General features: G+C 44.9%; 1 protein-coding gene across 1 annotated transcript; it reads right to left on the minus strand.

Annotated features, from left to right (window-relative positions):
• Nucleotides 1-13,415: 13,415 nt before the first annotated feature.
• LOC120039967 (centrosomal protein of 112 kDa-like) lies at nucleotides 13,416-15,057 on the minus strand. Its single transcript, XM_038985285.1, has 4 exons — nucleotides 15,005-15,057; nucleotides 14,276-14,378; nucleotides 13,971-14,161; nucleotides 13,416-13,743 (listed from the first exon to the last, which is right to left on the minus strand). The coding sequence occupies exons 2-4, from the start codon at nucleotides 14,370-14,372 to the stop codon at nucleotides 13,639-13,641; spliced, it is 393 nt and encodes a 130-aa protein (XP_038841213.1). The 5' UTR covers nucleotides 14,373-14,378; nucleotides 15,005-15,057; the 3' UTR covers nucleotides 13,416-13,638.
• Between the last annotated feature and the right edge of the window lie 1,604 nt (nucleotides 15,058-16,661).

The raw sequence follows: 16,661 nt of genomic DNA on the forward strand, positions 1-16,661 counted from the left end.
GTGCATCACTTCCTAACGTTGACCCAACGTTGGGCAACAGGTCTGTGAGGCAGATGGGGACAATCGACCAAAGACAGGACTATGAGGAGAAAGACTGCGGTTTGTTCTGTTCTCTCCTAAAGGTGAGAGGGAGAGACATGGCTAGGTGGCTAGATGGCTCTGGGGTACAGACATTTCAAAGAGGATACCAGACAAGTTGAGACAAAGATGACCAGGCAAGACAGAATTACATTGAGGCAGCAGAGATGCTGCAGACAGCTGCCAAGTTTCAGCCACTGCAACCAAACATCCCGCTCTTTACTCTATGCTCCACAGTGCAGCAGAGCACAGCCACACAGCTTAACTCTGTCTATGTTCCACAGTGCAGAGAGCACAGCCACACAGCTTAACTCTGTCTATGTTCCACAGTGCAGAGAGCACAGCCACACAGCTTAACTCTGTCTATGTTCCACAGTGCAGAGAGCACAGCCACACAGCTTAACTCTGTCTATGTTCCACAGTGCAGAGAGCACAAGCCACCACAGCTTAACTCTGTCTATGTTCCACAGTGCAGAGAGCACAGCCACACAGCTTAACTCTGTCTATGCCCACAGTGCAGAGAGCACAGCCACACAGCTTAACTCTGTCTATGTTCCACAGTGCAGAGAGCACAGCCACACAGCTTAACTCTGTCTATGCTCCACAGTGCAGAGAGCACAGCCACACAGCTTAACTCTGTCTATGTTCCACAGTGCAGAGAGCACAGCCACACAGCTTAACTCTGTCTATGCTCCACAGTGCAGAGAGTACAACCACCTGTAGATCTATTATAGATGATGCTGGTGGTAGTGGAGGCTAGGGGAGCGTTGCCAAGCACACTGCCTCTTATCATTATCACTACCACAACACAGAGCAGAGCAGGGCTTCACGTCCCCGTCTGATACAGGGAGAGAGAGAGATGAGAGAGAATCATCAACTTTATCAAAAGAGAGAGACCCGTACAGGTGGAGGGGGAGAGAGGGAGAGGAGAGGGAGAGAGAATAAATAAGGGAATAAAGACAACATCAGTGTACTGCTTATCTCTCCCAGGTCCACTGACTCTCCAGACACAGGAGATAAGACAGGAACACATCTAAAGACTCAGTCTCCCTCTCCTCCTTCCTCCCCATCCTCCTCCTCCTCTAGCCCTCATCTCACTGCTCTCTGACTGTATCCCTGTGGTCTGACAGGCACTGCAGCTGTGTCGGTGCTAGTCAGTAGTTGTGTGTCAGTGTGACAGGCAACGTGTAGTCTACTGGGCATGGGGTACTCTGTCATCCAATGGTGGTATATTTCATATAACCAGCATGGAACTGGCTGTGACTGCAATATGCTTCTCAGGCGTCTAGGGCTTCCCCCTCTGCTTCAAACAAGCAGGAATTGTAATCCAAACCCTGGTGTGAGAGACCTATATACTGTACATACGATGTTTACAGACGGAATAACTTAGGGATGATTTTTAGCAGGACACAACGTTTTGGAACATTCAGACAGAAATACAGTACATAACCTAAAGTATGTAGGACACCTGCTCATCGAACATCTCATTCCAAAATCATGGGCATTAATATGGAGTTGGTCCCCCCCTCTATGCTGCTATAACAGCCTCCACTCTTCTAGGAAGGTTTTCCACTAAATGTTGGAACATTTCTGTGGGGACTTGCTTCCATTCAACCACAAGAGCATTAGTGAGGTCGGGCACTGATGTTTGGCGATTAATCCTGGCTCACAGTCAGCGTTCCATTTCATCCCAAAGGTGTATGATGGTTCTGAGGTCAGGGCTCTGTGTAGGCCAGTCAAGTTCTTCTCCACCGATCTCGACAAACCATTTCTGTATGAACCTCGCTTAGTGCACTAGGCATTGTCATGCTGAAACAGGAAAGGGCCTTCCCCAAATGGTTGCCACAAAGTTGGAAGCACAGAATAGTCTAGAATGTCATTGTATGCTGTAGCATTAAGATTCCCCTTCACTGGAACTAAGGGGCATAGCCCAACCCATGAAAAACAGCCCCCAGACCATTATTCCTCCTCCACCAAACTTTACAGTTGGCACTATGCATTCGGGCAGGTAGCGTTCTCCTGGTATCCGCCAAACCCACATTTGTCCGTCGGACTGCCAGATGGTGAAGCGTGATTCATCACTCCAGAGAACGTGTTAACACTGCTCCAGAGTCCAATGGCGGCGAGCTTTACACCACTCCAGCCAATGCTAGACATTGATCTTAGGCTTGTGTGCAGCTGCTCGGCCATGGAAACCCATTTCATGAAGCTACTGACGAACAGTTAGGGTGCTGACATTGCTTCCAGAAGCAGTTTGGAACTCGGGAGTGAGTGTTGCAACCGAGGACAGTGTTGCTCCTAGACGTGTCCACTTCACAATAACAGCACTTACAGTAGACCAGGGCAGCTCTAGCAGGGAAGAAATGTGACAAAATGACTAGTTGGAAAGGTGGCATCCTATGACTGTGCCACATTGAAAGTCACTGAGCTCTTCGGTAAGGCCATTCTACTGCCAATGTTTGTCTGGAGATTGCATGGCTGCGTGCTCGATTTTATACACAATTAGCAATGGGTGTGGCTGAAATAGCCATATCCACTCATTTGAAGGGGTGTCCACATACTTTTGTATATATAGCACAGGAGGTTGGTGGCACCTTATTTTGGAGAGGACAGGCTCGTGGTCATGGCTGGAGCGGAATAAGTGGAATGGTCTCAAATACATTGATACCATTTTATTTGCTCTGTTCCAGCCATTATTATGAGCCGTCCTCCCCTCAGCAGCCTCCACTGATATATAGTGTATGTTATGCATGCTTATTGGACTAGAATATGTTATCACGTTGGCTCTATTCGTGGCATTCCTATCTGCCACGTTCAACAACGTTTGGCTACTGAACGTGGCCCTGGCAGACATACCCCCAGGTTCCAGCTGTTGAGTCGAGCCTCCAGGTCACTGTCGTCAAGAGACGGCACCACTGGCTTCCTGTGGCCATCCACCTAGGGACCAAGAGAATAGGTGATACTGAGTGTGGGACAATAAGTGCACATAATGTTCAGTAGGGTGTGTTGTATTCTTATCAGCCAGCCCCCACCCAACTGCTTCTGAAACCCTTCTTTACCATACTCTCCTCCTCTCCCCTCCCCTCCATTCTCCTTCCTTACTCTCCTCTTCCCTTTCCTCTCCATTGTCCTTCCTTACTCTCCTCTCTCCTTTCCTCCATTCTCCTTCCTTACTCTCCTCCATTCTCCTTCCTTACTCTCCTCGTCTCCTCTTCCCTTTCCTCTCCCCTCCATTCTCCTTCCTTACTCTCCTCCTCCCTCTCCTCTCTCCTTTCCCTCCTCTCTCTCCTCTCTCCTTTCCTCCATTCTCCTTCCTTACTCTCCTCCATCTCCTCCCCTCCCTCCTCTCTCCTTTCCTCCATTCTCCTTCCTTCCTCCCTCTCCTCCTCCCCCCTACCCTCCATTCTCCTTCCTTACTCTCCTCTTCTCCCCCGCCCCTCTCTCCCTCGCCTCTTTGCCTCCCTCCCCTCTCTCCTTTCCTCCCTCTCCTCTCTCCTTTCCTCCATTCTCCTTCCTTACTCTCCTCCATCTCCTCCCACTCCCTCCTCTCTCCTTTCCTCCATTCTCCTTCCTTCCTCCCTCTCCTCCTCCCCCCTACCCTCCATTCTCCTTCCTTACTCTCCTCTTCTCCCCCGCCCCTCTCTCCCTCGCCTCTTTGCCTCCCTCCCTCTCCTTCTTTGCCTCCCTCTCCTCCTCCTCCTCCTCCTCATTCTCCTTTCCTACTCTCCTCCCCTCCCAGCCCACCCCACCCTCCGTTCCTCCATTCCTCTATTCTCCTTCCTTACTCTCCTCCCCCCACCCTCCTCTCCTCCATCTCCTCTTTGCCTCCCTCTCCTCTCCCCTACTATTCTTCTCCTCTCTCCTTTCCTCCATTCCCCTCCTCTCTCCTTCCTTACTCTCCTCCTCCCTCCTCTCTCCTTTCCTCCATTCTCCCTCTCCTCCTCCCCCCTACCCTCCCTTCTCCTTCCTTACTCTCCTCTTCTCCCCTGCCCCTCTCTCCCTCACCTCTTTGCCTCCCTCTCCTCCTCCTCATTCTCCTTTCCTACTCTCCTCCCCTCCCAGCCCACCCTCCTTTCCTCCATTCCTCTACTTCTCCTTCCTTACTATCCTCCCCCCCACCCCTCCTCTCCTCCATTCTTACTCTCCTCTTCTTCTCCTCCCTCCTTTCCTCCATTCCCCTCCCCCCCTACCCTTCTCTCCTCCATTCTCCCCCTCCCCTCTCCTCTTTGCCTCCCTCCCTTTCCTCTTTGCCTCACTCCCTTTCCTCTTTGCCTCACTCCCTTTCCTCTTTGCCTCACTCCCTCTCCTCCTTGCCTCACTCTCCTTCCTTACTCTCCTCCCCTTCCACTCCTCCTCCCCCCTACCCTCCTCTCCTCCATTCTCCTTACATACTCTCCTCCTCCTCTCCCCCTCCTACCCACGCCAGATGTTTGGCGGTTCCAGACCATTACCGTCCCCGTCCTGTCCCCCTGCAGTCTAAATTCCAGTCCAGGGGTCACAACGCTCTCCCCTCTGTTGTTTTGCTCAGTCTTTTGTTACAGGGCGCCCCACTTCTGAAACACTGTTATATAATGTGAACTTTACGTGAACGTTGTGTGAATGTTATGCAAACGTTTCCAGAGTGCTGCTGTTGATTCAGGATCAGGTTTTGTGAACATTTCATATATACGTTATAATGTGAACATTTCCAGGGTGCTGTTGTTTTCGGGTTAGGTTTTGCCTGGGGTTGGGTTTGGGGCGTGGGTGAGATACCTAAGAAAGAGAAATATCCAATAAAGTCGAAGTGTAGGCATTTTTTAAACCTGATTAAAATTAAGTGGAGGGTGGACCTCTCCCTCTCTCTTTGTCTCTCGTAACAGAACTAGGCACACTGCCAAGTTAACACCTCATATTACAGACAAATGACAGAAATACCAGGCTGATTAAAATGGTCATAGTCCTGATTCATCGCCTGTAAATGTCACCCACAGTGTTTATTATCATTGATATCGCGGTATGCCAAGTATGAGTGTCACGCACGGTGTAATGTCATACTCTCTGTGTCACAGCCATTCAACCTACCGTGTGAAAATACAATCAATGGTATGATATGATGGAGAACGTCATTACAGAATAGAATATGTCCTGCCTGAAATGTAAGACTCCGTAATTACAAACTCCTTAACTAAGATAAAATAGGCTAAAGGTAAAAAAGTTGCCAAATAGTGACAAGGAGTTGAGTACTAGAGTACTGCTGACCCCTTTGTTGTGGTCTTCAGAAGAGCGTTTCACTGGGCTGGGGGCCAGGGGCCGAGATGGAGACATCTCCTCATATAGCCGTCTTCTCCTGGACACAGAGGGAATGAGAGAGAGAGATAGAGAATGTGAGAAAGAGAGGGAGGGAGAAATGTGAGAAAAAGAGGGAGGGAGAGGGATATATATAGAGAAAGGGAGGGGAAAAAGAGAGATGGAGAGAGAGAGATTTCCATTAGGAAAGATTGAAGAAAACAACAAAATACAAAGATCTGAGTGTATCACTGGTTACATTACAGGAAACTGCTTCGCTCAATCACTGGCTTACATCATGTCTATCAATATAATGTGTAACTCATCAAATGTGAGTCGTGCTGTACAGATGTAGGATCTTTATACTTTGACTTGTATTGTCGCAGCAAAATAATACTGCAGCAACATGATTTCAACGGCTATTAGCTGGTGAGGCTATTTCCTGCGGTGCAGGAAAATTCTGAGCAACAAAAGAGTGATCAAATTAAGATCCTACAGCTGTACTTGCCTCATTTCTGATGCAGCTATGCTTTCAGCTCAATGTTTTACTCTCAAAGCTAACACCCTTGCCTCTCTCACTTGACTTTGTCCTACTAGCATTGGCTTTGCTGATAGCTACTTTATTGAGAAAAACAAATACTTACCATGACTGAGATGTGGGATCAATACATTAGATCAATACATTAGAGTATCCCAATATTATGTTTAACTTTAGCTAGCGCTAGTCAGCTGTACCTGCGCCAAAACTCTGGTATTTCTTCTCTAGCTTGTTATCCATCTGTTTTTTAAATGGTGAGCCAACATGTTTCCATCACTTTTATTTCCATGATTGATTAAAACTCGCTTTTACATGGCTCTCTCTTGTTCTACTGCAACAGACAAGGTGAATCGTAATACATAGAATCGTGAGAATCGCAATACATATCGTATCAGCATCTACACTACCAGTCAAAAGTTTGGACCCTCCTACTCAATCAAGGGTTTTTCTTAACTTGTACTATTTTCTACATTGTAGAACAATAGTGAAGACATCAAAACGATCAAATAATACCTATGGAATCATGTGGTAAGCAAAAAAGTGTTAAACAAATTCTTCAAAGTAGCCACCGTTTGCCTTGATGACAGCTTTGCACACTCTTGGCATTCTCTCAACCCAGCTTCAACTGGAATGATTTTCCAATAGTCTTGAAGGAGTTCCCACATATGCTGGGCACTTGTTGGCTGCTTTTCCTTCACTCTGTGGTCCTACTCATCCCAAAAGATCTCAATTGGGTTGAGGTTGGGTGACTGTGGAGGCTAGGTCATCTGATGCAGCACTCCGTCACTCTCCAAGAGCAAACTAGATGGGATGGCGTATCTCTGCAGAATGCTGTGGTAGCCATGCTGATAAGTGTGCCTTGAATTCTAAAGAAATCACTGACAGTGTCACCAGTAAAGCACCCCCACACCTCCTCCATGCTTCACGGTAGGAACCACACATGCGGAGATCATCCGTACACCTACTCTGAGTCTCACAAAGACACGGCGGTTGGAACCAAAAATCTCAAATTTGGACTCAGTCTAATCGGTATCCTTTGTGTGTATTTCCGGGGCTACAACAAAAACATGTACTGTTGGGGGTACTCGACGACCAGAGTTGGGAATCCCTGCACTAGGACACGTCCTAGCAAAACTATTTTTCTTCCATTTCATGCCTACTGAACACAACCAAGAGAGAACAGACAACAATGGGAACCTCGGCTACTGATTCTGACAAGCTATGCTTCATTAATTAGTATTACCAGCTAATTAAGCATATACACTGGAGGCAATTACACCGGCTTAACAATGACTGAATAAATCTGCACAATTAGGGAAGGGTGGAGACGATCGGAGAAAGAACAACTAGTAATGTACCGAGGTATGCGATGAAAACATCCAATTATTTCTCTAGGGCACTTTTAACTACAGTCATTTAGGCCTATATATTCACTTTGTTTTCCTCATGTCCTTAACACTCCAGAGTTTCTATGAAGTACTTTTCTGTCACAAGAGACTGACAGTTGGACCACAGACAATCACTTGCCTTTCTGAAGAAAATGTATTGTGCATAAGAGGGCGATAGAGAAGGTGGACCAGTGAAATTCAGCATCAGAGGCAGGAGAGGGCGCTCTGTGTGTCTACATTCTGTTATAAAGTGAGCGAGACTGAATGATACAAAACTTGTATGTTCTCAATTACAGTGTCAGTTGAGGTCTAACTTATCATCATGAAACTAATGGCGTGCATATTTTGTATCCTTTGTGTGTCTCTCTACCAGCTGTAAAAGCAGCCTACGAGAAAACTAGCAGGCACACTTTCTTCCCCTCAAGTATGCATGCACACACACACACACACACACACCGGGGGCCAAGCGAGCAGTGCAATGTCGGGCCTCAAAGTCAACAGGTGGATGAGGATAATTGAATCAGATGTGTCTGGAGTCTGAGGCCCAGAGATCAAAGCTGTGCCAGCCAGGCAGGTCGGGGCTAGGGGAGAGAGAGGGTGCGTGTGGTGTGTGTGTGTGTGTGTGTGTGTGTGTCTCTGCTGCTGCAGCCAGTCTTATTAAAAACAGCCTGACATCTATACGCTTCGTCCATGACCTCCAGGTGCAGGAGCCAGAGGCCCTAGGTCTCACCCTCAGGCACCCCAAGGAAGGCAGCCAGACCCTGTGGCACAAACAAGACGTGGACCCCTTAACTCAACCACCTGGAGGCAAGGTCTAGGCGGCTAAACAGGGCATTTATAAAAGTTGTTTGATGTCTGCTGCTGCTAAGGACAATGTTATTGTCACACTTGGCGAGGGGGATGGAGAGGGAGAGGTTAAGGGTTCTCATGTGTGGAGCTCAGATGATAGAAGTCAGAGTGAGTAAAACAGAAAGAGGAAAAACAAAAGAGAAGAGACAGAAACAGAAGGGATTCACATATAGGGGTTAAGAAATATGATGCTAACCACCACCACACATTCATCCTTCCACCTTTGCCTGTTTGCTATGAGGGGAGAAAGACCAGAAATTCCCCTCATCTATAGTAACGAACGCAACACTTCTACACATGCCGAGTCAACATGAGATTCATGTCAAGATTCGGCTCCCCCAACACATACACACACTTGGTCTCTCTCCCCCTTCTCTCAGAGCTCTCCAAGGCACGCCAAAGACAACAACGTGTCAAGACAATCATGGCATGTTTAAGGCCTGATCCATAAGTGACATGTGAGTACCAGGAGTCGGCACGTAGGCTACACACCAGGGCCTCTGAGGATGATCTCTTAACCTGGATCAGCTTGCTACCCCCATTCCTTTCACACAGACACAACTAGACTTTATCAGTTGAGAACAGAGAGAACCATCAGGGTTCTGCTGGTGAGTAACGCCATCTTGTGGCCAAATCTGGAACTTACTCACTCCAGCCAAATATGGTGTCTCTCCTAGCCAGTTAAAAACAGAGTTTCTAAACACAGAGGCCCAACATCAGGATACTTCCGAGATTTTAGGAAGGTGTTCCTAATGTTTTGCATACTCAGTGTAGAACAGGATTGCTGATACAGTCTAACCTGCAAGGACCCCAAAGTTTAAATGACTACTTGACCTATCACCCCATTGCCTGATTAATGGCATGAGGCAGAGATCAAAAGATCAGACATCACAAGGAGTCAAATTAGGTCCCTAGAGTTTTATCTAAATGGGAGAGACACATTAAAGAGCATGTGTACTAAGTCATTTTCAGCCTGTGATCCATACGCTCTTTAATGCTCTTATCCCAATCAGACACAAGTCAGACAAAATAAAATCCAGCTCTTCAATACAGCCAGTGTACTTAGGCTAACTGAGGGTACCGTTAGACATGCTTGTGTAACTGGTCGGATTTGTGACAAGGACATCTCGTACGTCATTGCAACGACTTTTCACAATCAAACGTACGTGTATCTTTAAAGTGACTATACACATAGGCCCACAAACAGAACCACCATGAATTTGAGCTGAATGGTTCTTGGCTCAAGATGCCACTGAATTTTCCACTGCAAGCAACTAGTCGTCCCGATCAACACATTGTTAATGACATTTTCCAAGATCCACTCACCACTGTCCCCTTGGCCCAGATAAAAAAAAAGTAGAGTCAAAGCATTACATGTCCTTCCGTCCCTCCCTCCCTCATTGAATTGGGCCTACCCATTGGACACAGACATCCTTTCAACGTCTAGTTTTGATTTGCATTTGATTGAGTTGTCAACTAATGTGAAATCAACCAAAAATGTACCCATGTCATTGGATTTAGGTTAAAAGTTGGTGAAGGCCTCCAGAGTGGCTCAGCGGTCTAAGGCACTGCATCGCAGAGTTGCGGCGACATTACATGTCACAACATGGGCATCACCTGGAGTCCCATAGGGCGGCGCACAATTGGCCCAGCGTCGTCCAGGTAGGGGAGGGTACGGCTGGGGGCTTTACTTTGGCTCATCGCACTCTTGCGACTCCTTGTGGCGGGGCAGGCGCCTGCAGGCTGACTTCGTTCGTCAGTTGAATGGTGTTTTCCTCCGACACATTGGTGCAGCTGGCTTCCAGGTTAAGCGGGCGAGTGTTCAGAAGCGCGGCTTTGGCGGGTCATGTTTCGGAGGACCCATGACTCGACCTTCGTCTCTCTCGTGCCACGTTGGGGAATTGCAGCGATGAGACAAGATCGTAATCACAAAAATGTGGAGAAAAAAATACTAAATTCCCTTACGTTGATGACTTTTTGCAAATCCAATAATTTTCCCACATTAATTGAACGTCGTCACATTGAATTTATTTTGTTTAAATTACATGGAAACAATGTTTTTGCACAGTGGGTAGCAGCCTAGTAAATAGATTGGCTATGTACAGGGCTCCACATTAATGCTTGTCCTCTTGTCCGGGACAAGTAAAAATATATATATATATATATTTAAGACAAGAAGAATAAGCTATAGATTTAAGTTTTCCGAATGGAAACAAAAAAATGTATCACAAAAATCACAATATCAAACAAATACACCGATCAGAATTGGATCAGAGGCTAACATTGGAATAATATTCAAATATATTTTTCATGTACATATATAAAAAAAGCCTAGATGTCATAGTGTAGGTGATATGCATATTGGCTACAGCCTCATGTCCAAACCAACGCTGACATGAGGGAGGAAGCAGAAAATGTAGCCAAACTTTAATGATACTTTTAATTATATAAATATAGGCTAAACACCAGTCATGTTAGACAAATATAATGAAGGATAATTAACATTAATGTCTATAAGCTTGATTCTGTCGACATGCTCGAGGAACAGTTCGTTCAGATCAAATGGTCACAAGACGGAGAGTGAAGGAAAGGGAAAGAAGGACAGTGCCTGTTGCGCACCGCACATCCCCATCTTTAATCTAAGCGGAGGAAGGTAGCATTTGGAAACTATTTAACCATAAACTTAAATTGTTTAAAACCTAGATGTTTTATGTCATCTTATGAAGTGGGTCTTACCTTGTTCAAAGTAGCCTAGCCTAGCCAAAATACAACAATAGAAATGTTGAGGGAATTACTTTATAATACGCCATTGAAAACAGCATTTTTCTCATGTTCTATAGGCCAAAGGAATAACTCTAGTCATTTTAGTAACCCATGCTAGTTAATGCATCTTTAGATCTCCCCTTTCCTAATCTCTGTCACATGAAACCACTCGCGCATCCATGTGCTTTTGAGAACAGTGTTTTCCTGCCAATTGCATTTAGGAACATTTGCCCATAGCTTACAGCCAAGTGTGCATTGAATATAGTTGCGGAGAGTCCCTGTAATCCTAGATTCAGATCATTCAGGCGAGAAAAAATATCACCCAGATAGACCAGTCGTGTGAGAAACTCGTCATCATGCAAGCGGTCAGACAAGTGAAAATTATGGTCAGTAAAGAAAACTAAGCTTGTCTCTCAATTCAAAAAAACGTGTCAATACTTTGCCCCTTGATAACCAGCGCACTTCTGTATGTTGAAAAAGCGTTACATGGTCGCTGCCCATATCGTTGCATAGCGCAGAAAATACACAAGAGTTCAGGGGCCTTGCTTTAACAAAGTTAACCATTTTCACTGTTGTATCCAAAACATCTTTCAAGCTGTCAGGCATTCCCTTGGCAGCAAGAGCCTCTCGGTGGATGCTGCAGTGTACCCAAGTGGCATCGGGAGCAACTGCTTACCCACTCCACTATGTCTCCTTGTCATGGCTTTAGCGACATCAGTACAGATACCAACATGAGCAACAGCTACGTTTGGCTACATACGGACTGTTAGTGGAATTTCCGCAAGAGAGTAACGGTTAATGTGATTGGATGTTAATTATTTGACTAGGCTACCTGTATTTGACATTGTTATTTCGCTGAACACTAGATGGTCAAATTTTATTTTTGGCAGTGAAACGTGCCTACTCAGGCGAGAAAATAAACCTCACCCAAATGTATAGCCCCGTTGGAAAATATAAATGGACTGTTTGAAAATGTGCAGATTGTTTTTTTTGTTTTTTTTATGTGAATCACATGTTTATTTGGCATACCCCCGACGGCATTGCATGTACCCCAGTTTGGGAATACCTGCTCTATGGTATAAAACAAAAGTTATGCATTATATTTTATAAAGTGGTTCATTGCATCATACAATGATGTGTTAGAGAGCAACTACTGTAATTAACCTATTGTAAAAATAATTAAAAGAAGCAGACAATGTTTCAGAATTCACAGGCAGTCCAGCATATTTAGGTTGGAGGAAAAGTCAATGCAAATAATTGTTGAATTCAAATGTTCTGCTGAAAGTCCACAACAATTATCCATTTTTTTTCAGCCTACTTAAGAACCTAGAAACAGGAAGTCTAGGGACCATGCAGTAGCCTATACAAAAATGCAAGTGTCCACTGTCCATATCTGATTGCACTGTCATGAGGTATTCTGTTAAGCTGCCGAAAACAATACAGACTGCGCAAAAAGAGCACAACCATGTCGATTATGTTGTGTAAATTCAACGAAATAGCTACGTCAATGCAATGTGATTACATGAATAAAAACGAGTTAAATGTAACTAAATGGAATCGAAATGGAATCTACGTAATTCCTAAAAGTAATTATTTAACATGAGGGCAATAAACAATAACAAGTAATACTGCAGACTCTAAGGTTAAAATCTCCCCTTTCTGGTAAATATAGTTATAAATTGCTGAGGTGTAGTCACTTCTCAGGACACAAAATATGATACAAATATGAAATATTTAAACATGATGTATTTCCTATTCAACAGAACTGTATGAAGAAGGCTTTGAAATGACTTACATGCTTTCTAAATATAGTATAATCAATTTATAAAACCACTAACTATAAGATGTCACCTTCCTTACAACTGTAAAACACTAATTTGTCTGTTTAGTGTTAGATAAAAGTCTCTCTTGATCAAAATGTCTACCCCATTCGCTGTAAACGTCTCACGGAGCTCTAGCTTGGCTTCCTGAACTCGTTAGGAACTCGCCTTTCATTTCATATTAATATTGTCCGTCTATGACAAACAAAGTATTTGTTTAAAATCTAGAATTATTTTAGATAATGACTATCGAATTGATCTCTCCTGTAGCGCTATGATGTAAGGATTGCAGGCATGTGCTTTGTCAGTGGCTGTGACGTAGGGATCAGCCAGGAGTTCATGTACAGTCGGAAAGAGCTAATAACAATGGCAGGAGGGACAACCCAGCTTCAAGTGGTTTCATATTTCCCATCCTAGGTCACACAGGCTCAGAAAATATACTACTGTGTCCATGGGAATAAAGGCTATCACTCAGTGCAATGCGGTGTATAACATACAGTCAAGACAAGATTAACAGGTGAACAGACAGTTTATCTTTTTACATTGAAGTATGTATGCAACTACTGTAAAAAACATGTTGAGTAGCCTAGACAATGTTTCAAAATTCAAGTGGCAGTCCAGCATTTAGGTTGTGGGAAAGTCAATGCAGAATCACACAGGTCCCATAAACAGGGGACTTTAAATCTAAGAGGTTTTTAAGTAAGTGGAAATAACTAGGAAACTATGTTGACTCAAACACTTTTGCCCAGAGGGTGAGGTGGTCTATTCCAGGATAGACACTTGTGTGTGTTTGATTTCAGCAGACTTCTACTGTAGCTGGCAGGCATAGCAGTTGAGTATGTAGCTTAAGCTCTAGTCTATGCTGGGGAATAACCTACCTGTGTGTGTTAGAGTAGGCTATGGGTGAGGAGCTGGCCCTCTCTCTGAGCAGGCTGTCTCAGGAGTCGTCACCCTGGCCCAGCTCTCCCGTTACCCAGTCAGGCAGGCCTGCGGTGCTCTGCTCCAGGCCCCGGCCACATAGAGGCTCGTCAAAGTAGATGGACTGGCAATGAGAAAAGGTGCAGAGCTGAGTATAGCCATCTAAAACAGTCAAAAAATATAACATACAGTCTACAAAGTACCTATAAAATGGAATATCATGAATTAAACAAATAAACAAACATAAACAACATGGGCAGCCTACTAACAGTATAGAGCAGAAAGTATACTATTTATAATAGCTTACATCATCAGTGCACTTTAGTACTATACTGAGGATTGTTTGTTTACCATATATGTTGGTAGAGTCTTGAGACTGCCTGACTCTGGCTTGTGGCTGAAAGGGCCCTCCAGGACCCCTCTTCTGAGCATGTGCAGGAGCAGGCGGGCGTACATGTTGCGGTTCTTGCGTCCCATCAGGCCCGAGCCGGATACACCTGGGTCACACAGCTTCTTGATCCACAGGGCACATCGCTGGCGCTCTGAGGTCAAATAGGGAGCAAGAAATGACAATCAATGAACTACTAACACATGACAATTACAATTTATAGAACACTTGCTTTTTAGTAATACAACTCATTTTACTGTAGGCCCACCTGTCTTGTTTTGTTTTAGGACATATGGTTTCATGTCAACCAGGTGATGGTCAAACTCTGAGTCCAGTTTCTCCCATGTCTCCTCTTGTTTGTTCATAATGTCCTACACATTGGGAATAACACACATTTAACGTGTACTTTCGACTGGTTACTGTGTTCACATGCAAACGTGTCCATTCCGCCCCTCAGAGCACATTTTAGCTACTGCTTCACAAAAACCATGCGCAACTAAACTACAACTTCAGAACTAGAGGTTTCAATACAAATGTAGCAAGTCCTTGCTGTTACTGTCATCAATTCGGCATCCCTGCATAGAACTAACGTTAGAAGAGTTGGCTACACACAGACTGAGCCACCAAGCTCAGCTGGCTAATAACAACTGAACCGTTGCTATACACTTTGACTTGCATCGAGAAAGTGAGGACGGCATGTCTATCCTACTAGCTATCTCTCACAACTGAATCTGACATATAGCTAGTTTGCCAATAATGGTGCAGCTAGCTAAGTTAGCTTTGTTAGCTACAGTAGCAATCTGGCTAGCATCAGTTCTGTTGCTAACAGTAGTTCAAGCAGCACATCAAAACGACAAAACAAAGTTGCCGCGCGCTTAGTATTCACTGCTAATTTGTATAAATTTTACTAGTTAGTTAGATAATTACGATATATTCCACTTCAAGCTAACATTGTGCGATAATACTGGAAAAGGTAGAGTTATTGGCTTGTTATTACCAGCTTCTGCAGATCTAAACGGTTCAAACTTCTGCTACACAGACTGCGTCCAACGTCACATCCTTTTTCCGTAAACAGAAAACGGGAGCGCCCTTGTTGTCATAGAAACTGTCAAGCTGATGAAACAAGTGCTCATGCTGTCATTTCCAAAATTGTACACTTTCTGTGCATTTGCAAGATGTTGCATTGAGTATAGAGTTAAATAGTTGTACATAATTATGTGATGCAGACCTGCGTTTACTATGCACAGTTCTATTTGGTTCTAGGTAAAAAAAATCAAATAATGGGAAACAAGTAGCCTAGGCCTAGCCTAGACTATTTACAGGATTTGTATATATTTTAAATGCTTTCAAATACTAATAAGTTGTTGGATTCGGCCACATTGCTTTAAAATACTGCATGACAAATAAAATAAGTATTTAAAATACAAATATTTAAATATGCAAAAATGTAGGCCTATTGGAACCCAGGTCTGCTGTGATGTTACTTTCGACTGGTTATTGTATGTTTACATGCAAACATGTACACTCCACCCCCCAGAGTACATTTTAGCATTTTCGAAAATTCCATATAACATTCCACGCTATACATAAACTCAGTTAAAAAATAAACGTCCTCTCACTGTCAACTGCGTTTATTTGTCAGCAAACTTAACCTGTTTGTATGAACATAACAATATTCAACAACAGACAAACTGAACAAGTTCCACAGTTCCATAGAAATGGAATAATGTGTCCCTGAACAAAGGGGGGGTCAAAATCAAAAGTAATAGTCAGTATCTGGTGTGGCCACCAGCTGCATTAAGTACTGCAGTTCATCTCCTCCTCATGGCTAACCAGATTTGCCAGTTCTTGCTTTGAGATGTTACCCCACTCTTCCACCAAGGCACCTGCAAGTTCCGGACATTTCTGGGGGGAATGGCCCTAGCCCTCACCCTCCGATCCAACAGGTCCCAGACGTGCTCAATGGGATTGAGATCGGGCTCTTGGCTGGCCATGGCAGAACACTGACATTCCTGTCTTGCAGGAAATCACGCAGGGGTCATGGAGGGTCATGTCAGGATGAGCCTGCAGGAAGGGTACCATGAGGGAGGAGGATGTCTTCCCTGTAACGCACAGCGTTGAGATTGCCTGCAATGACAACAAGCTCAGTCCGATGATGCTGTGACACACCATCCCAGACCATGACGGACCCTCGACCTCCAAATCGATCCCGCTCCAGAGTACAGGCCTCGGTGTAACGCTCATTCCTTCGACGATAAACGTGAATCTGACCATCACCCATGGTGAGACAAAACCGCAACTCGTCAGTGAAGAGCACTTTTTGCCAGTCCTGTCTGGTCCAGCGACAGTGGGTTTGTGCTCATAGGCGACGTTGACAGTGATGTCCGGACAGTGATGTCGGTGAGGACCTGCCTTACAACAAGCCTTACAAGCCCTCAGTCCAGCCTCTCTCAGCCTATTGTGGACAGTCTGTGCACTGATGGAGGGATTGTGCGTTCCTGGTGTAACTCAGGCAGTTGTTGTTGCCATCCTGTACCTGTCCCGCAGGTGTGATGTTCGGATGTACCGATACTGTGCAGGTGTTGTTACACGTGGTCTGCCACTGCGAGGACGATCAGCTGTCCGTCCTGTCTCCCTGTAGAGCTGTCTTAGGC

The sequence above is a fragment of the Salvelinus namaycush genome, unplaced genomic scaffold, assembly GCF_016432855.1.
Source record: "Salvelinus namaycush isolate Seneca unplaced genomic scaffold, SaNama_1.0 Scaffold3142, whole genome shotgun sequence".
NCBI lineage: Eukaryota > Metazoa > Chordata > Actinopteri > Salmoniformes > Salmonidae > Salvelinus > Salvelinus namaycush.

Coding starts and splice junctions, on each gene's coding strand:
- LOC120039967 (XM_038985285.1), bottom strand. CDS start 14,372: ATGAACAAACAAGAGGAGACATGGGAGAAACTGGACTCAGAGTTTGAC. Junction 14,162..14,275: donor CCTAAAACAAAACAAGACAG/GTGGGCCTACAG, acceptor ATTTGACCTCAG/AGCGCCAGCGATGTGCCCTG. Junction 13,744..13,970: donor AGACTCTACCAACATATATG/GTAAACAAACAA, acceptor TCTCATTGCCAG/TCCATCTACTTTGACGAGCC.